The following is a 23,408-nucleotide window of genomic DNA, read 5'->3' on the forward strand; positions in this document are numbered from 1 at the left end:
CTTGAGATTGTGTTTGGGCAATCTGGGGCGTTGGTGGCTTAGATTTTGATTGTCGTCAGCGCAATTAGAGTACTCTAGGCTGGCTTAAGTTGGTTACATCACTTGTCTATGATGCCGCATGTCATGCATGGTCATGTCATGCGTATCATTCAAGTTGGTGCCTCCAGGCATACAGTTCTCATTATGGCATGTTCTGCCACATGTTCTTTATTTCCAAAGGAAGGATGCATTGCATTTGTTGCGTCTCAATGTGATGGAGCTTACAAATTACATACGTGCGGACATCTATCTAATTAGAGGAAAATATGCGTAGCATATTCTTTGGTTTTCAACCATGCAGAGTAAGACTGCCACTCCTCTCTGTGATCTTCTCCTCCACACCAGGTCGTACACCAGTTTCAAGTCTAGGTGTATAGCAATACTCATGTGGTATATTACTCTAAATCTAAGAGCAAGCATTTTCGTAAACAATGACACTTTCTTTTTGGAGTTTCCATTTGTATGTGCAAAACTTTTCGTATATCGACTGTAGAAAAGTGAGTTCGGGTGAAATTCATATACTTATGGTCACGAAACATCTTATTAAGCAGCTCCCTCTGAAATCTGTTTGTTAGTGGCAGCATGCAGCGGGACCAAAATGTGAACCACAGACCAACATAAGGGATACGCTGCTATGGGATTTGGACGGTGTCCAGACTGGTGTCCGGGCACTCCTTTTATAGCGAATGGGGCGAAGAAGGCAGTTTCGTACTATTGTATGAAAAAACCCACACTTATATTAAGACATTGCGGGGGAATAGCCATCGATGTACTATCGATAAACACAATTATTGTGCCAAAAATTGTTAATTAGAGTTATACATCCTGCAATCGTAAGAGTAATGGTTCTTTAATATTTAGATTTTCATCGAATAAACGTATTGCTTTTTCACTGTCTTTATTTAATAACTTGATTAATGTTTTCTTGCTTGCACATTTCCTCATAAAACGAAAACAATGTAGGGGTTTTTCATGATTACATACAATTGTTTTTCTCGTGATTTTTTTTTTAAATAACGAAGTTACATAAACTTGTTTTGCATTTAACGCTAGCAATTGAATTAAAGTCATGCAAATATGAAGGAAAAAATTTGATTTAGCCAGCTTTAATTGTTTTGTATGTCTTCATATATATATATATATATATATATATATATATATATATATATATATATATATATATATGCATACATATATAGATGAGAAACAAATTATATAAATTTTCAGTGATCAACCTAGTTACCTACCTACGTATATATCGACCTGCATGTATACTTACAATCAGATCTTTGATAAATCTTGATACTAGAAACATCGTAAAGACCTTGCAAATCAACTTCCCACCATGGATTAGACCGACCAACATCAGTATTACTACAGCTACCATTATGGAAGTTAGTGGTAGTAATTCCGTCCACGGCAAGAGAGGCAGTGTAGGGAAATTCGCTTGGTTCTCCATACGTTGGATTGCCGAGATAAGTAGAAGACTGGGTAGCTGGTTTACCGTACGCCACATTTACTGCAATTAATCAAATTTCCTAAAATATTATTATTATTAGGAGAGAATTATATTGGTTCAGCTGATACTAAAACTGATATACGTAGTTTTTTTATGATAAAATATCCAGTTAGAAAGAGAGAGGTATGTGCCACAATTAGAATAATTGAGTAGACGCAAATTAAAATGCTTATATGCATACATTATAAGAGTCATTATTTATCAAACACCTTATCGGCATTCATTTTCAAGTTTCACAGTGTCCGATATTTGAATATGAGTAAATATTCACCAACAACTTGAAATGCTTCCACAGGACAAAGTTTCAGATCCTGTATAGAATATATAATGGAACAATGATAACAAAAACATCGCTGCTGCTGATAATCGTGATATTAAATAATTGTGAAGTATAAGAACGAATAAATAACAAAGATAAACTTCGTTTTGACTATCATTCTATTTAATAGTTATTATTATTATTATTATTATTATTATTATTATTATTATTATTATTGTACTGTACTATATTATACTGGGTCATGTCAAGCCACTCATTTTACCCTTGTGTGAGTAGTATTTGCATAGTTAGTCTTTAAGGATTCACCCCCACTACATCTTTCACTGAATGCCAACTGTGTCAAATGATCATACTAGGTGTAGATGACGAAAAGTGTTTTGAATCGTTGGTGAATGCGATTGATTAGAGGTAGAGGCGGGCTGGAAATTCAAAGGTTACCCTTTTACAGTTATAACGGTATGATCGTGTATCCTGAACCAAGTCTATCTCAATCGAGAAAGCTTAATTATTTTCAGTATCATGTTTTATGATGATAGGACAATTATGCGGATGGTTTTGAATCCTAGGTTCAGCACCTGTGAAGTACATACCGAGTATTAAATATCACACTGACACACAAAAGTATGGATCAACTACTTAGAGTTAATACATCTACAAAATCTTGAGATCGTGGTCATATTTTATACCATGTTTCAGACGGATGAGAGACTAAATGTCAACAAAAGTTTGGAACCTTGAATGCAATATGTGATGTTTTGGGATAATGCATACCTACGACTATGAAAATACAAGGGTTAATTTTGTAACCTTTATTAGTATACGTGTATATTAGTCACATTAATTAATACCAGTTTCCAATCATAAAGGTAGAGCTTAACCCGAACGACACGGAACTTTAATTTTAAAGAAGAATAATCATAAGAGACTGGTACAGTAGAAAAAAAAAAGGAATTGCAGTGACTACTTTTGCGTCCTTAATACATCGTACGTATTTATCTGCCGTTAACAACATATGTTTGCATGCAGTTGTACCCGTGAGTTAGAAGAAAAGGAAACTAACTGCTAGAACAACGTATCATTGTAGTTACCAAAAGTAATCATCAAGCAAACAGCCTGTTTTTGTAAAGTTTTTTCACTTTTTGTATTTGTATAAACTGATTTGAATATTTAGTCATAGTCTCACAAAGGTACTGACACTCACATGCCCTATGATTTGATTTGCTCTATGCCAGTCTCAAAGTAAAAATTATAGGGCAATATAACAATTAAAATAAACTGATATATATGCGTATTTTTAGTAATTAAGATATTAGCATTAACCACTTAAACATAGCATACATCTGCCAATTTTCAACATTCCAAATATAATTCATATTGTTTCCACATAAATGAGATTTGTATTAATTTCATACTCATGTCTTGCCGTTGTTGATGCAATGCTTATCATTGACTCAGTTGTATTGATAAGATCAAATGTAAACTAGTAAAAGTATGCATTATGCGCAAAACAGGATTGCAACCATTTGGAACATTAAAGTTTGCATAGAGTTTAAGCTGAGACGCTGAAATTAATGACACATTTTTTAAACTAAACTGTCGCATGCCACAAATCTTTGTATGTATCTACAACATTTATGATATTGCTGCAATTAATGTACGATGCTCTAAACTTGTAAAGGCATCAGAAAATCTGTATATTTAATTTGTATAATGTTGTTCAACTGTATATCCTCTTCAGTATGTATTAATTATATAAACAGTGGTTTCTTATTGGAAAGATCAGCCTAAATAAAATTTCGATTTGTTTCTTTATTTATCGTTTTGCCTATTGTGTTTATTTGTGTGTATGTATGTATGTTTGTATGTATGTATGTATGTATGTATATATATATATGTATATATATATATATATATATATATATATATATATATATATATATATATATATATATATATATATATATATATATATATATATATACATATATAAATGACACGTGATAGCATTTTCCATTGGATAGTTCTCTACATGAAAATTGTCCCTTAATATTGTGTGGCGACAATGATTAAGCTCTAAATAACATATTTAATTTATATATTCAACTGTAACGATTCACAAATCCTTAGCAATTAGCTAAATCCATTGCAATTTTTTATGTTCAGCTATTATATTCATGTTGTTGCTGGGGCTCCGAGTGGCCGAGTGGTCTAAAGCACATTCCGTTACAGATCACTGCCATCTCACCTCTGTATGCATGGGTTCGAATCTAGGATTCGGCCAATGTGGGTATGTGGGAAAGCTTGCAAATAGCTTCTCGTTGGTCGGTAGTTCTTCCCGGGGTTTTCCTGGGTTCTTCCTCCACCATTATTAATGGCCGCCATACATAGCCTCTCGTGTGCTCAAAATAGCTTTATACCCCACAACAACAACAACATATTGTTGCTCAGGGAAGGGCTTCTGTCAACGTATCCCTCATTATGTGTTGGGCCTAAATTACCTAATTAAAGTAACTGTTTGGATGATTTTAGAACATTTCTGAAATATTACTACGAACAACTTAAAAGGAATAAAACCATAATTCGATGCCTGTTTTATGAACTAACTGTGAAATATTTTCCACACCAGAAGCTAAAAAGCAATAATCTGCTTTTGGACTTTTGGACTTCCATAGCTATGGAAGCAAAATTAAAACGTAAGCAATTTTTTAATCTAGGGGGTCCAAGGTCAAATGAAACATGACAGACGAAATGGATACCTGACCTATCAATCTTTTGTTGTACTGTTGTTCATAAAAAAAAGATATATGCGTTATAGCCGAATGACACGATTGAGTGTTCGGGATTTGTTTTTATCAACACAACTTTAGTTTTAGAGTGGATTATATCTTATCAGAATAAATGGAGTATGAATCATCTAATTAGCAGCGATCATTTTCCAAAAGTAAATAGTATAAGTGATATAATTTAAATGAATTCTTTGCTGACTAGTCTACATGTATTCCAACGTACATGAATTATGTGCATGTCTAATATTTAGCTACTAATATTAATCACAGTCGTTCTCTCTGAATAGACAATCATAAGTATCCATCATATCCGTTTATTTAGATTCATGTTCTGTAATTTGTGTTAGAGTCAATCAAGCTTGATTCTTATCTGTATTATCCTCGTTGAGACATATGTGATCTGTAAGGCTATGACCTTTGACCGCACTGCCCTCCCGTTCTCCTTTGTGAGAAGTCAAAAAAGGGAAATCAATATTCTTGTATATCTTACCAGAAAAGTCAACATCTTGTCCTTCTACATTTTGTAAAACACAGCCGAATATGAGAACGATTGCTAAGAGTGAATCAGTGCTGGTATGCTTCATGTCTGAAATGGAAAACAATAAATAATATTAATAACGAATAATTTTACATATATATATATATATATATATATATATATATATATATTGATAGATAGATAGATAGATAGATAGATATAACGATGTAAACCAATAATTTAACTTGCAGCTGAAATGATGTGACATTTACCTCTACGGCTGTTCATACTCAACAGTAATTGCCACGATTTGCAGGTGATGTGTCAGCTAGTATATATCGCAACAAATGCAAATATTGCAAATTATCCATTTTATTAAAGTTGCATTGATAAGAACGTCCTATTCATAAGTGTAGGAGTGTGTATACGAACCCTCCGCAAACAAAACTACTGTACACAAGAAAGGTAGGAGTTTTTATACGTGCCCTTCACATACAAAAACACCATATATATGAGCGCTTATAGATACACTACTATACCGTCTCACGAACGTACTATACATTCAGATGAAAGAGAGGGTTGAGGTGTTTGAAGTTGTAATTGTAAACACATAGAAACATATAACATTTGACAATGATTCAAGACTTACTACCATTTACCTTAAGACAAGAACTCCAACAATTTAAAAACGGTGTCATTGTATCATCCATGCCATTCTCATTTCTGAGCTAAAGAATATATAACCATAACGCTCACAAAACAATTGGTCTATCGACCATTATCCTGACATAATTAGACGTTCTGCTACAAGCACAGTGAACCAAAAGTATCATGCTTTGAACACCATTTCACAAAAATACAGTTAAATAATAATTTCAACACATTTAAGTGTTGTGGGTATGATTTAATTTGTTAACGCTGATTTAAAAATCATACAGCAATATAGGTACGATGTTTTCAGCGCGGCACTTTACAGTGCTGTCTAACAGTTGGTCATCCTGCTGCAGACATGTTGCACCATGTCCCACCCATTAAAATTATCCTAGCTCCAGGTTGACCAGTCTTATAACTGAGATATGGAATTAACATTACATTGCAGGGAGAGAGAGAGAGAGGACTTTTGCATAAGAGATACAAAGAGAGACAGAGACAGGTAAAGAGAAACCTAGAGACCAAGACAGATACATTTTGACATACTGACTGCTACCTATTACAATATTCTGATCGAAATGAGACTGATATGGGTGGCTTCAAGCATGTCGTATATACGCGTCTTCGGAAATGCAGTCGCATCGAAATTAACTTGCCCAGACACCAAAGATACTGCTTATTATTGATATTGTGACAACAATACTTTATGATGCAACTACACCAAGACGAACAGTTGCTGCCACAGAGAGCCCGCAAATCGCATTAATGACCAGACAAGCTCGTTTTTATTATATGATCAACACAATTCTCTTGGTGATTTCATCTCGCAGCTGTAGTTCCTCTTCGATTGTTTTTCACGTCCGTGAAACTGAGTGTCTGTCATATTTCTTATATTACAAATTGCAATTTCAATTTCACGACACACCTTTTCCTGTCTCATCACTCACTGGCGCATTACGCACGCACACTTCTACCCGTTGTGACATGCATACTAATCATGCAGTTATAAATGATAGTATTATAATGGCTGATGTTGCTCGATTGAAGTAGAAAACAACTTGGCTCACAGGCAGCATATTGGCGTCGAGATCGAATAATGCGATTACTAACAGGAGCAGCAAAGACAGTTCCAGTTACGTTGCCATAGGGTGAACGTTTATGCCTCCTACAGGGAGTAAATAATTAATGCAGCCCTTCAGCAGTTATTGTCAGATTACGCGATTGCACATCTGGTCACATGGATAGGCTTTGCATGGTATTAAAGAAAATCAATCATGTATTAGTGAAAGCCAGAAGGTTCGGTTTAAAAATGTATCTTCGATAGTGGAGGGAAAAATGGTATACGAGAACAATGTCAATTATGATGTCAATATCACAATTGGATTTGTTAAATATGGTTCTATGGTTTTGTTCAACACATTACTCTATCGATATAAAGGAAATATAATATATTCTGGAGAATGCTGAATAGGTCAACGATTCTTGGATTTGCCAAATTCAAAGATGATTACACGAGCACCATTGACTCAACCATCATTTTTTTTTTCTTCAAGGAATTAACTGAATCACGCAGATCAAAAACCGCTTAGAGGTAGAAAATTTTGCAGGATTATTTTGTTGATCCACAACGTGATGGTATGAATCACATATATGGTTCCACCACCCCTCTGGTGGGTGGTAGTAACTAACATTTTAACTTAGATTTGCACAACTTCATTCCTGTCTGTCCCATTCTTGAATTTAGTAGAATGTGAGCAAGGTGATATTTGGAGTCAAGCACACCGTTACTTTGTTTCGCAAAAACAACTCCAACAATACCATTTTGAGCGATTTATGTGCTACGTTCGATACATTGACAATGCGAATGCATGTGCCCACTTCACTGAGCACGTAGACACGCATGTTATCGATTACGCAATGAGGTAACAAAACAATTATATTGTTTCTGGCACATACCACAGACGCACACCAACCCACCGCTACTGTTGAACAGTTGACCTGGAAATCAAAGCCCGTATGGCCTTACTGTACCTAAACATGTTTTTGTCACTTTTAAGCTTCTGGCGCGTGACAGTGACCAGCCACAGAGTAAAATGCTTTATATCAACTTAGAAATGGCTGAGAGCTCATTGAGTTTAAACAGCCATAAGGATCATGTGGAACTCACTGGGTCGCACACATTATAACAGCTTCACATTGTTTGTATTTGGACTCGTATGGACTTGCACCGCCAATTAGGGTTATCAATCACTGATCCCTTGGCACTGACGGACGTAGAGGAGTGACTTGTATCCCATTGTTTCTTTTGACTGTGCCAGTACAAACACGGTTGAATGGTCGCATATATGGTCATCGTTTCTTAAATTGACCACACGGTACTGATGTGGATGGGAGACAATATGCCACCAAATCAGATTAGTCAAGGTTTACCAGTGAGGTGAGCTAGTGAGTTTTGGCGAAATGAAAACGTCAGTCATGGACATTCTGGATTGTATTATGTTGAAAGATAACTTTGTAGTAAATAATCGAATCAGGTTGAGTTAACTGACAGAGTCGTTTCGCTTGATTATTTCAAAGACCATGTTAGTACTAAAACTGCATAAAAAAATCCGTGGATCACCAAATCGCTGAAGTGCCTTCTCCACCAGCACCAATAGTAAATTCAAGGTACCACACTACCATAATATTAGTCAGAGAAGGAGAAACAACAATTGAAACAACAACTTTAGAAGATGCTCGACTTGTTTCACGTTCGGCTGTTATTAGTTCTGATTCATCTAAACCTCACATTTTGAAGTTACGTGACGCCGAAACATAACTGTTTATCATAACTGGAAGTTAAGGTACATAGGGTCGAATGTGGCAGAAGTTGGTTATAACTCCATGACAATTATACCAGTCAAAAAGGGTAATTAGCTAGAAGTGCGCTTAAGTATTGCGTCTGCGCATCACGATGAGACCGGACAAGGTATTTATGTCTTACAACTGAAATAAACGATTGCATTGTAAACAAAATAAATATGACATCCCCTCATTCTTATCGACGTGACACAATCGGATCAGAATAAAAGCTACTAGGTGAAATGGCCATTAGAATCGCAGTTATCGTAAAATGGAAACGCGCTTGTCTGGTCGTAGATACAATATGCGGGTTCGCTGCAACATCAAATGTTGGTGTATGTAATCGTCGTTGTAGGTGATCCAATCGATATTGTTTTCTGAGCTAAATCGATAATAAGTGGTGTGCATGGTGGTGCGATAAAGTTAATTTCGATGCAACTAAATTCCCCAGTAAACGTCTTTTCCGAAATTATTGCAGCCACACAAAACAATCTCAATGCGATCAGTAAATTATAATGGTAGCGATCATGGATAAAATAATAAGAGCGGTCGAGATCGAGACTATGCTGACAAAAATGGAAATCAAAGTTAACTCCGAGCAACTATTTTAAACAGCATGATTGCATATTTACAGACAATCAAGGTCGAGTCAAAACACAATTCGTGCAACGTGCATATATTGATTGCTACCATTGACCTTCCGGTCTGAGTACATCTCACTCAATCCATATGGAGACACGAAGAGCCGTACGAGACTCATGTTCCCATGACTGGTTCATTCGATTCTCTCATCTGTGACGATGGAGAGAATTATGGTCAGACAGACCGCGTGTCACAGAGTCGTAGCTGTCCACACCAGAGTTGACCCCGAAGGGTGACTAGGAGGATATATTAAAACGTTTAAATGAGGCTCTGTATTTGTAAATCATGATTTGACTTATACCCGCGAGACGATATTTTCTGAGGTGGACATAGCTGAGTATGAAAATGACCAATGGACGAGACGGTGTTATAGTCAACATAGACCAGTGCAGATATATACGCAGTTTCACCAAACCCAGGATAACTAAAAGTAATATAATTTAACAGCATTGCAGCGAGATCACTTTTGTCAATTGCTTAACTTGGCAGCGAGAGTATCACTTACAGAACGTCAGAAATTTATAAAATTTGATTCCGTGTTTAGGCGTACTTTTTAAGTGATGGGACTTCTAAACGATGCATCAAAGTGTAAACCAGCCTCTGGTAAAAAGGTGTCAGTACCCTACGATATAATTATTTCGGAGGCGCTTAGTTCCAAAGATTATACTGTTCAACGATCTCTAGTAAAATATATAAATACAAATTCATGTTGGTGTTATTGTTAATGAATCTTTTCCACACGCGATTGGTATATACCCATTAAATCGTTCGACAATCCGAACTTTGACATGTATTTGGTGCAAATGCTTGAAATAATCGTTGTATGTTCTTTAAGCTCTCATGTCTACGAGATTGGCAGACCATATGACGCTTTGGAAGCAATAACAAGCCTAAATATTTAGGTGCACACATTTTTACGAATGGGACAATATTACTGGCGAAAGACCCGATGATTTTTTGGTCCAGTCTTTCAGCAGCTCGCTTTTTCCTCTTGCGATCGCTTTGCTGAGGTATGTTGATATGCAATCATTATTGCACAATTTATCACTATTTACACAATGAAATTCATTGTTCGATACCTTACATTAAAAGCCATAAATCGATCGATGTAACTAACGCGTAACAGACATAACCCACACCAGGATAAAAAATAGTCCATTATAACCTCGGTATCGGCTGGTAAATCTATTGGACGTTATGAATGTTTAAACACATAATGGAACATGTGATACAACGTAAATTGTAGTAAGTATCCATTGATTTATTCCATCGTCTGATTTTTCAGGTTGTATTGTGCTGATTTAAATAATGACCATCCAACTGTTCAGCAATGTAATCTGCGCATTAGCGGCATAATCTCGTTTTCCAACTAAATACAGGATTTTTCATCGTACCTCTAAAAATGGTTTATGAGGAAGCAAATAAACATTCTCTTCACATGTTCCTATTTTTCTGTGTGAGCTCGCATTGATATTTGTGATATTGGCATGCTGATGTTATACATATTCGTACTTACCTCGTGGAGTCGCAGATGGGTGTGTCATCGCTTAGCCTGAGTTAATTAGGTGCAAACCTCGACTACATGGTTAGAGTATACTAATGACAGTGTGATACAATCATACAGTGATACAATTGTCACATTGTCCTACAGCAGTACATTGTAACATACTGCCAGCTGCAGTTGCTCTATGCAGTAACTTCTGAATATCATCTGCCATGGCATAACGAATGTGGACGACATAAGTTATCTACCACCAAATGCCACGATGGTGTCTTGACTCTCAGCTGGCTACAAAAAATATTCCTGTCCGTCTGAACTATGACTGGAAATTTAAACATGGGTGGACATATTGTATACGGACTCACCTCTATTGATGATGCATGTTTACCGCCCGTGATAGCGGCGGATCTTGAGGTCGAAATGGCTAGAAAACATCATAAAACAGGAGGAACAGTCTCTGAAAATGTCAATGTTACTGAACGTTCTCTGTGGCAGGACAGGTGACGATTGGTCTGGTGAGTGATGACTTTGTAGCCTTGTCGAACTACTGCATATAATACAAGGTGTGCGGGAGTGAATACAAGTCTGAACATCAGACCAAGCATGACGTATTACTTTGGACCAGGAAGCAGGTGTCTATGGATGGACATGGAAGCCAGTGCAAATTACACAACAATCATTGTTCACACCATGGGGGATACCTCGTGCACAATCCCATTTATGCCTGGCTGGTAGACGTTAAAGATAATGAAACTCTTTGTACAGAACAAAGGCAGTGAAATGAAAAAATTATACGGACTTACCACCATATGGCCTATCAATGATAATACCTAAGCGATATCGTATTCACGATTCAACTCGTTATGAGGAACTATATTAAATACAATAGGAACACTCACGTGAACTCTCACCTCAGCGTCAAGAAACAAGTTGGTATTGATATATTAACATCAACACCCATAGCCAATAACGAGGAACTCACGGAAATGTACGTGGACACGAACCGTGTCGGAAACACTACTGGGCATATTCCGACGCTCACTGGAAATAGGGACAACCGGTGTGTCGTTATCGTATCAGCATATTCGTATCACCGTCATAATTTCCATCTAACTTTAAGGATTTTTGTGTCTTTGCTCATCACGTTGTATCCACCTTCACGCAAAGCGAGTGGGCTGCAGCTGGAGTCACTTCTAATTTGTGGATACCAGTCCCAGTCGCCCTCTAGAAATGTCAGTTGTGAAGACGCACTTCTGGATTAGAGTGCATTGTCACCTGGATATTATATTGCATAAAGCTGGATATAATAGTTATGATATTTTACAACATTTACGTATAACACTATAACCTTCAGTGTGGATCCACGATCTGTTTTTGCAGCATGCTCAATCTGGATAAAAATATGTTTTAGGCTACTCCAAACACATTCAAGCACCTTGTAAGACTCAATCATTTCACAAAAATAAAAGAATGAAGCTTAATCACGTGTTCTCAATTGATTAAGTATTTAGAAAAAAATATTCTAGATTGAAAATAGAACGTTCGGCGTTGAGAAGAATATGAAGTTCCCGACGAAGCAGCTGCTGGAACTTGAGGTGTTATTTCACAGTTTAGTCGAATTAGGAGCATAAGATGACTGGACGACCGGTAATATATTGTAATCCAATTGACTAGCATGTTCATGAAGAAGACCGACGTGAATTCGAAACGTGTTATCGCTATTATCATAAAAAAGTCTAAGTGGCCAAGAGTACATGTGGGAATTATTGACGTTTATTAATAGCCACTGACTGTGTACCACTTGTCGTCATTGCGTCCGGGATCGTATCACAGTCAATAAGCTCATGTTGATTTTAATCGGAACCGAACTAACTGTACAAATCATGGTCAAACCCATGGGACCCGTGCTGGAAGCCAAAACAAAATAACAACAAACAGGTCAATATCCCCGTCAGATTAATACTCACTGAAACGATAGCTATACCAGTAGCACGAAGACAACTTTTACTCACACAGGAACAGATAAGACCATTATCAGTATATGACTTCATTAGAGTCATGTACCACGAGGATCTTATTCAGAAACCTCGCGTGAAGTGTATGGGGACAGAATACTTTAAGAAACTCTTAAAATTGTCAGTATAAACATAGAGACAGACATGGCCAACGATGTTTCATACGAGAAGGTCGATCACACAGGATATCTTATTTTTGCATATCAAAATAATATCTTATCTAATTAAAGTAATGTCGATGACAGTAGCAACGAAGTTTGCATTTTTTGAATTGGGTGAGATACAAGTATATACTATACAGTAATCAAAAATAGGAATTTAAGGGTAACCCTAACAGTTGCATGGAGCTCGTGTTGTGATTTTGATCCAAAGTCTTATATAGCAGGTGACTTTGAAAATTCAGTTCCGCTATTCTTAAATACATTTATAATACACATTGCTAAATTAGTCATAACATATTATATTAAACTTGAACAAGCACAAAATAAACCAAATATTGGAGACCTGAATACTACATAAAATCCACTGCATTTTAGTGTGAGTTTTGGCACCAGAGGCCTCACCCTGCAGACCGCCCAAATAACAGCAGCCGACAGACCAAAATGGTGCTCCCTTGCTGTTGCCTCAAGCACCAGACGGCGCAGAGAAGATTAATATATATATATATATATATATATATATATATATATATATATATATATATATATATATATATATATATATATATATATATATATATATATATATATATATATATATATATATATATATATATATATATATATATATATATCTGTCTGTTTGTCTGTCTATATATCTATCTATCTATCTATCTATCTATATCTATATATATATATATATATATATATATATATATATATATATATATATACAATTTTCAATTTCATTAAATGCCAATATAATGTACTTTTGTTTACAAAGAATGTGATATTTTCCAGTAAATTCAATTTGACCTGACTCAGTCATAAATATAATATAATATAAACAATGTTTCTAATTTTGACTTAGTGCCCAACCTTGGTTCATAAATCACTCAGACAAATAAACACCGTTTATTTTGTTTTATTCGTGATGTAAAATGAATGAGGATCATATTGGGAGTACGTGACTTTAAGATGTAAACATGATCAAGTGGCCATCTTTTTTGCAATGAAGGCATTGCCGAAATTGCACAGAAGTTAGATTTAATAGAGATGTTTTGTGAAATAAATTGTTTGGTTTTTAAAACACTCTATAACAAGCTATTTTCGTCTGATGCGACACGTTTTAATTTTTTTATTATTATAAGTTTTCGGATTCTAGAAGATTAATTAATTTCTCTGGAAATATTTGAGTGCTCATACATAATTCTTGGACAAAGATATTTATTTAAATTTTATTCGGATATTCAATCACCGGAAATATTATTGCCTGTGGAAAATCAAAGGATTGTGCACATCAGCTCAATACTGACTACGGTAAACGTCAACGCCTTCCATTTCGGATTTTTCATCGGGACTCGGGTTTGAATTAATTTGAACATTTCATTACTAGGACTTCTAAAACTAATTTGTGGATTATTCTTGGAATATTGTTTTGGATTTGATTCTTAAGACCGTAAGTTCTTATCTTGTTCATTTTTCAGTGTTTTTTCCAAGAAAATAAATTATTTGTTAATTTTTTTAAAGCTTGTTGTTTTCAATCTTACTTTTGTTATTGTTTATTCGAGCCTAAGCACGTAACATAAGAATCATGCATATTTATTCAGTCTTGGAAATTTACTTGAATTGTTATATTTGATTGTCTACATACAGCAGTTTTTTCCAGGTCGCAATATGTGACCAGGCAAATCTTAGCTTAAGACTTTCTCTTATAATCATTATTCGTTTTAAATATCAATGGTATGAGAAACATTCATGCAGAAGATACACTTAAAATTTGAATTCATTCCGTTAGAAAATGGAGTAAATGGATCATGCAGTTACCGTTACTTAAATATCAGGAAAGTTTAGCCTATGCTCCATGGAATGCATAGCTTACAGTCAGCTGTGGCAAACAGCCGACTCAAACAAATGAGATCATTATGAAAAAGTAATCAATGATATTAACTCATACTGAAAATGACACTGTTTCAGGAATAAGGATTGAAAAGAAAATAGAAGGTCAGGTGGCCTAAGTGCTTAGAGCGTCCGCCTCGCGATGCTGGCGTTCGCGGGTTCAAGTCATACCAACAGACTTTTAAAAAGGGTTTGTCAGTTGTCTCGCTAGGCGCTCCGCATCAAGAGGGTAGTAGTCTGACTTGTCGGCCAGGTATAAAGATATTATGACAGGGTGGGACATGATTCTAAATGTCTGCGGCATGATGCCCTAGTGTGAGACATCACCATAAACTGCCACACTGTTGATATGGCAGCGAATGACTGAAACATTGTCAAGCTACGTTGAATACACCTATCACACAAAAACTCTCTCTCTCACACACACTGTATATTTAATTTGCATTGAGACTGACCTTTGTCCATAACTGTGGGTAGTATTTTGGGTCTGCATGACTAATGTCATTTTCGCAAACAAGTTTTTCGTGGTTTTTAATTCTAGATACAGCCTTGATACTGACCTTATACATTTGCAAACACGAATTTTGTTTACAGTTTGATACAAATTTCCGTTAAGATGACGTTCATCTGGGTTATCTACTACTAATAAAATTACTACTACTATTATTATTATTATTACTACTACTACTACGATAAATAGAGATGATTTGTGAAATAAGTTCAAGTTGGGCTTTTAAACGCTCGATATCAAGTTGTTTTCTTCAGATTTTACACGTTTTAAGTGTTTGAATTGTACTTTAATATTTCGAATTCTAGAAGATTAATTAATTTCTCTGGAAGTATTTGACTGCTCACGCAATTACAGTTATTTAAATTGTATTCGGAAATTCAAACACCGGAAATATTATTGATTATGGAACAGGAAAGGACTGTACACATCAGCTCTATACTGACTACAGTATACGGAATCGCCTTCCATTTTGGACTTTTTGTCGGGACTCGTGCTTGAATTGATTAGAACATTTCATTACTAGGACTTCTAAAACATAATTTTGATTATTTTTGGATTATTTCTTTCGGATTTGATTTTTAAAACCGTAATTTCTTATTTTTTCATTTTTTTTTTCGGAGTATTTTCCAAGATAATACATTATTTGTTACATTTTCCAAAGCTTGCTATTTTCAATCTGTCTTTTGTTCCTGCTTATTCGAGCCTAAGCAAGTAACATAAGAATATGAATATAATTTATTAAACTATATATTTTACAGGCTCAACATTGGAATAACAATGTAATTTCAATCCATGTACAATTCAGGATAAGATAAGTATGACTATCATTATTATAACTGTTTATTATGATTATTCTCATGGGAATTTAAACAATATAATCAGTTAATTTTTTTTTCTTTCTTTGGCTGATTAATATGTCGATGCTTATAAAATAACCAGGAAGGGATTTAAATATATAGAAAAAAATATTATGTAAATAATCTTACAACTTTCAATCATCGACTACCTCACCGAGTGCTTACGTGTTACTAAAAAGGGTTCAGGAGATGCATTTGTTTCACTATATAATAGCAACCATTTGCAAAGGTGTAGTACATTTTCCCAGGAAGCGAAATGCAGAGTGTTTGGTATGTATATGGTTCACGAACTGCAAAGAATTAATTGCAAAGAACTCATGATGAATAACAGTACGGTTATTTGAATTCATCAACCTGTTTGTTGCCGTATTGCTTTGTGTGAAAAATATTAGGAAAGAAGCTTAGCACAACTAATGAATACATAACGAATATATTTCATTCAAAATTATGTATATGTTTTATATGTTGTTTGCATACAAACGTATAACTTAGATTGGATAATTCCACTAATCCATCTAACATCATCCCGTACCACCCCACCTATGCTGCATAGTTTATCAGCACCACTATTTCGATTAGAAGATGTAGCCTTTTTCATGTGGCTCAGGGCTTTATTATCGAAGGCTTGCATTACCTAAAATTCACTGTGTTTCCAATTCTAATGAAATATGTTTGACTAGAACTATTTAGATCAATTTACTGAACTAAGTACTCATTGGAAGTGAATTATTTGCCTAAACACATTTTGTATGATAATAAATGAAAAACAATACTAAAGTTTGGCCTAACGCAGGTACCCATCGCAAGAAACCGTCTGTTAATGTTTATATATAGGAATGGGCTTGTTTCAAACCGTAGGTATGTCCTATTTGTGTTTACGTCTCCGTTTACAACTTCGCTAGATTTTAGCAATTATGTTTTAGATTATGGGATCCATTGTTGAAACGAACCTGATATTTAACCAATTCTAGGAATAGATATAATAATGTACGGTATTAAATATATTTTAAAACAGCATGTAATAATTTCCTAACATATGCCACCATGCCTAATGTTTTAACATGTGGAATTGTTTGGGTATTTGTAGCCAGACGTGTAATTTGAGATATAAATCATTTATTTTTGTTAGAGCATGGATTAAGTTTTGTATGACATGTCCTAAATTACTGAGATTAGTATAGAAATGCTTACCTTTGAATTAAGCAACTCTAAAACAAGAATCTCCACGGATGTATTAAACAAATATAGTTTCATGATATGCTATCACTTGGTGATTAGAACATGTTTTATATTGTCATGATGTGCTTGGAATTAGGGGACAACATGGACTATCAAGACACGATCACGCAGGAGTTTGATTCTCCCGGTACATAGATTGGGTAATTCCATTAATCCATCTAACATCATCCCCACCTATGTTGCATAGTTTATCAGCACCACTATTTCGATTATAAGATGTAGCCTTTTTCATGTGGCTCAGGGCCTTGTTAGCGAAGGCTTGCATTACCTAAAATGCACTGTGTTTCCAATTGTAATGAAATATGTTTGACTAGAGCTATTTAGATCAATTTACTGAAAAAAATACTCATTGGAAGTTAATTATTTCCCTAAACACATTTTGTATGATAATAAATGACAAAAAATGCATGATATGTTATCACTTGGTGATTAGAATATGTTTTATATTGTCATGATGTCCTTGGAATCAGGGGACACAAAATGGACTATCAAGACACGATCACGCAGGAGTTTGATTCTCCCGATACTTAGATTAGGTAATTCCATTAATCCATCTTACATCATCCCGTACCACCCAACCTATGTTGCATAGTTTATCAGCACCATTATTTCGATTATAAGATGTAGCCTTTTTAATGTGGCTCAGGGCTTTGTTAGCGAAGGCAGGAGTTCGATTCTCCCGGTACTAGACCACAAGCGGATAACAACATATATATATATATATATATATATATATATATATATATATATTCAATGTGCATAAATAAGGTATTAGTTACTTCTAACATGGTCGATATGCAAATACTGCATATAATGCATCGTTGCTTGAACAATTTAAATAACATTGATATATGTTCATTTGGTATGCAGTCTTCAACGACTGAAAACTTAGCTGCAAGGTGGCTAATGAGGATTTCAAGCATGATATAATATTTGAAGGAACTGATCAATTGCGGTATATTTGTTTATTTGTATATATTTTTGTTGTAATTTTTGCAACAGCTTTCTTTAATGATCTGTGTTTGTTTATTTAACAAATTACACATTTTACAAATGTATCACGCACACTGGTATTTGCTTTATGTTGACAAAGCTACGTTCTTATAAAATTTAGACCTTAAGTTCACAATTTATTTCTCCTAAATCCACATCTTGCTGCAAATTTAATAGTATGTAGCCATGGTTACATCTGCAATATTGCAATTCGCAGAAGTAACATACTGAATAAGTTGCCAGGACTTACGTTTTGTACAGTTATGATTGATAAATTTGATTTTGAGCAACTTATACGTCTCGGTCTTTTCGATATTATGAAAGGAATGCACAGCGTTTCAATTTATGAGAACATGGGTAGCTATGCTTGTATTTCCAAGTTTTAAAAAGAACAAAAGATTTTGCAATTTTGGAATCCTAAAATTAAGAAGACTACCTGTGGCAGTGCGTTTGAGATTCATATATCTTAGGAGTGTATGTCGTTTTCGGTGGCCAGTAACTCCAAATTAGAAACCTGCTCCAGACATGCCCGCACATTCTTTACAGTGTGCCGGATTATACTTCTTTAACCTTTTTCAGATAGACTAACATCTCAAGATTAATCATCTCACTGAAGGTCTAAATTACATTTTGCATCTTTTATTATTGTTTGGCAGATATGCTTGGAATTACAGATCATACCATATGTACTTAAATACTTACTCGCGATACTTAGGTCGGTACAGATGCCCACTTCGATGAGTTTAATACATATTCCTTTTCCCCGGAGACGGTCAAGAAGCAATATGAATGTACAATATTTCTGATTTTTATATATATATATATATATATATATATGTGTGTGTGTGTGTGTGTGTGTGTGTGTGTGTAATGTATGCTTATATAATGAGAGAGAGCTTAGAATTTGATCGATTTTAGCATCAAAGCTATGACCCCAGTTTAATAATTTCTAACTTTTGCGAATCTTGGCGAGCTAATAATCGGAAGGATTCAACGAGTCTCATAAATGCAATATTAAATTAGTATCCATCTTAAATTCTGTTCATCAAGTAAATTTTCTTATTATGAGCATTGTCCGGATATAAAGAGCAAATTATTTTCAACATTTATGTTAATTGTGTCCAATTGCATAATTATGAATTTGAGTAAGTGCGTAAGTGCGTATGTATTCTTCGTTTAGGTAAATAGTTATATCACTACCAAACGTACTTTATGCCGATGAAATTTAAGTAAAAGATTGCAAACATACGTTAACAGTATATTTTAATCACTTCCGAAGTTCGAACCAAACATTGCTAAGACATTTCAAAACTAATCTGGGCATGTTATATATGTACAGACATGGCAAACACGCAACATTTACGTAATTGCATATCTATATACATTTATCGATAATTTGCCTGTTACAATATGCAAATCAGTAACTTTCTTTAAAAGCATAAAACATTATTTCACACAATTTCGTTCTCACAAATTAAGTGCTGACAGAATTATGTGACTGTCTGGGACATCAACCTGCATTAACCTCACTACTGTAATCGTTGCGATATAACTGAAAATTGTTAAAGCTACGTTGGAATATACAAGTTCCACACACACACATTATATTACAATATGAGAAAATATAGCGATTCGTCGTACTACTTACCCTCGCCGCCCTCACTTGAGTGGATCATGTCGATGGATATTTTCATGAGTGCAGAAAAAAATATAATCATACCCCTCTTTAAGGTCTAAATGAAGCATTTATTATCAGCCATACCTTCCTGGTTTAGAGTTAATAATATTATTAAGTTTAGGAGAAAAATCCTGGACATTAGGAAATAAATACAGAAAACATACCTGGATACTCTATCATCTCAAGCTTAATATTTATTATAACATTCATTCTGATTTGTTTGTTTTCTGCACTACATTTTTTATTGAAAGCACATAAAAGATAGTCGAAAGTAGTTTTTCTGACTAATAATACCCTACCGTGACCCTAGTGAACTATATTTCAGTAGCCATGAATCTGGGATACAGGTAAACAAGTTTCTAAATCTTTGACATACATTATTGAATATCCGATTAGCTTGTGTATTAAAACACCAAGGTGAAATATATACTGCCTACCTTAGGAATCGAGTTTTCAATTGCTGCTTTGTTTTGATTGGATGGTTGGTTGAATGATTATATTTGTGCCTCACCCATAAACACACATGTGGACTGTGACATAGTTTGGTTTGGGTAATATTTCAACCTGCAATGCTTATGTTGTTAGTCATGCACTACTGCTGAGTAACTGCGGCTTCCTCGGTTTTATTTGATCATGGTGGAAAGACACTTAAGCTCTCATGGAAAAAATGGATGCTTAAATAACACATGGGATATGATATAATAGCCTAAAAATGCTAGATCTCCAAAGTCCGTGCTGTTTTGTCTTTCATTTACAGTCACCCTTAATCCTTACTTCCATGCTGAGGTAAAATAACAACGACTCATATGTTTTCAAAGGTATTGGGTATATTCGTAAAGATTTATTTCTTTTATTGACCAATCGATGTACTAATGTGGTATGGAAGTCGTATACTTCGTAATACATTAAATGCTAATACAGCGACCCGTACAAGTGCCGTCAGTTACATCTCGTTTTGTTCTTTTTTAAATGATATGAAATATACAATAAATGCAACGTTATTAATATATGTTAATCACTATGTTCACCATTAGACCACAGATCCTATTTAAAGCTGCTCGTTGAATTGAATATGTCAAACTGTGAAGGAATTCAAGGTATTATATTTACAGCACGGTAATATTAGTTGTGGACAGGTAAACATTGATTGAACATATAACATCAGATCACTAATGTAAATGGTTATGTTACATAGAGCATTACAAATCTTTTGGCAAAATATTATATTGTAACGGACGCAATTCATAAGAAGGGTGAAAACTACAAGTTTACAAAATAGTATGTCTAGCCTTTCGAACTAATCACAGGAAATCACGGAATTGGTCCTTTCCAAAACACATTTTAATGAAGCTGAAATACACGTTCAAAATATTCCAGCAGCTGCTTTAGGAAAATATATTAATCCAAAAGAATATAGTGATGTGATTTAGAAAGTCGCAGAAAGAACGCTTCCTCAATTTTTTTCTAATTAAACAACCTATCAAAAATTGCAAAGATGAATCAAGAAATCCATACACTCGAACATTGAATTTATGGCGACATTCAATTCCTCACTTTAACATTTATATGATATTTATGAGTTTTATGTTGACAACGACTTTATTTTGCTTACTGACAAATTCCTAGCATATAAAATATATGTCTTAATGCATAGATATTTGACCAGGTATGTAATTATTAAGCAAGACTCCATGAGTATATGATGATTCTTCCTAAAAGACGACTTAAATATGGATAGAGATAATGCACGAAAATCCTCCTGAGAGAGTGATCATGTACTCAGGCAAGCAATCTACTGTTGCGATCAATATACGCATTGCATGAGGACTGTTATTGTTTTACTTGACAATGAATTGTCTGTAATTATACAATTGCTTTGTTTATTATCTGTTGCCTGTGATTTAGAATTACTGTCAGCATAGTCTCAAACTCGGTCGCATTGATCAATTTATCTTTGAATTGTATCAAATCTAGTTTACTGATTGTATTGAGACTGATCTGTGTGGCCGCAAGCAATTCGGAATAGACGTGTACTCGTGAATGCAGTTGCACCGAAGGTAACTTGTATGCACCAGCATAGACACCCTTTATTATTGTTATAGATCGGACAACAATACCGATTAGTGCACCTACTATGGTGGACGTTGTCATGCCTCCAGTCACACCAACACCAACAGTTGCTGCCCCCGCACACCACAAATAGCATATACGACCAAACAAGCATGTTGTTCCGATTCCATTATTTTTTTCACGCCGGTAAGACTGAGGGTCTGTCACAGTTCTTCTATTAATAATACAATAGCTGATTTTAATTGCACAAAATACAGATTTTGTCATGTTTCATCATCCAAGACAGGCACAATAAGCGCTTCTAACTAATTATTCTTTGTCACTGGCACAACAATTATGTAGTTATAAAAAACATGTTTCGCTGAAATGCATGATTATCATGTTTTAGCTTTTGAAAAATGTAATATGAAAAGTTATCTAATGTATTCCAAATAAGAAATTTTATTCTTGTCTCAATAGAGAATAATAGTGGAGTTTGTGAAAAAAACATAACGAGATAGTTTTCACACTTGTACAATAGATTTGTATTCCATCGGTATGTGTCAGACATTTCCAGTGATACTTTTTATGGAAGTTGACTTAAGAATGTCAAAAAAATCCATGGTTTGTTCAACTATAATTTCTTGACTCGGAACATCTGGTAGCAAAAGATTAAATACCATACCAAGAGGTATACAAAGAACTTAAGAGTCATTGTTAAATATAAAGCCCATGGACAAAATATGTTGCTAAAAGAAAAATATATGATAAATGAAACAGACCACCGTTTAGAAAGGAATTCTACTAAATTGGGTACACTTGTTAAAATAGTAATAAATTCGGGGTATAGATAAAACAGGAAAACAGGTATGGTCAATAGTTGTAGTTTATATTTATTTACCTTTGCTGGTCAAGGAAAGGTAAATACATGTAAACTGCAACTCATACAATTTCTGTGGATTTGATCGCTTTATGCATATATACATCAATGTGAAAGCATACATATTTTTATTCATCCGTTTCCGGGAAAGATGCAGTAAAGGAGATTTACCAAACGCATTTGAATTGACTTTTCAAACTTAAGAAATGAAGTTGATTTGAATGGAATTTTGTTAAATTCGCCCCTTAGGCTGATGGAACTATAACGTAATTGTTGATACGCTGTTGATGGGATTACGCACCCACAAGAAATTACAGTAGTATGAAACTGCGGATTTTTTTTCTCATTCATTCCCCTATGGGTCCCTCGATATCGGTCCCCTCTGACAGTAG

General features: G+C 34.8%; 1 protein-coding gene across 1 annotated transcript in view; it reads right to left on the bottom strand.

Moving 5' to 3' along the window:
- The window catches only part of LOC149807846 (uncharacterized), a 263,634-nt gene that overhangs the window by 132,461 nt on the left and 107,765 nt on the right, over positions 1-23,408 (bottom strand). The window contains exons 2-3 of the mRNA XM_089971376.1: positions 5,115-5,210; positions 1,319-1,558 (exon numbers count right to left, since the gene is read on the bottom strand). Coding sequence (XP_089827502.1) covers positions 1,319-1,558; positions 5,115-5,210 — 336 coding nt within the window. The remainder of the gene's footprint in view (positions 1-1,318; positions 1,559-5,114; positions 5,211-23,408) is intronic.

This window comes from Sinohyriopsis cumingii, chromosome 1, assembly GCF_028554795.1.
Source record: "Sinohyriopsis cumingii isolate HCF-2022 chromosome 1, ASM2855479v2, whole genome shotgun sequence".
NCBI lineage: Eukaryota > Metazoa > Mollusca > Bivalvia > Unionida > Unionidae > Sinohyriopsis > Sinohyriopsis cumingii.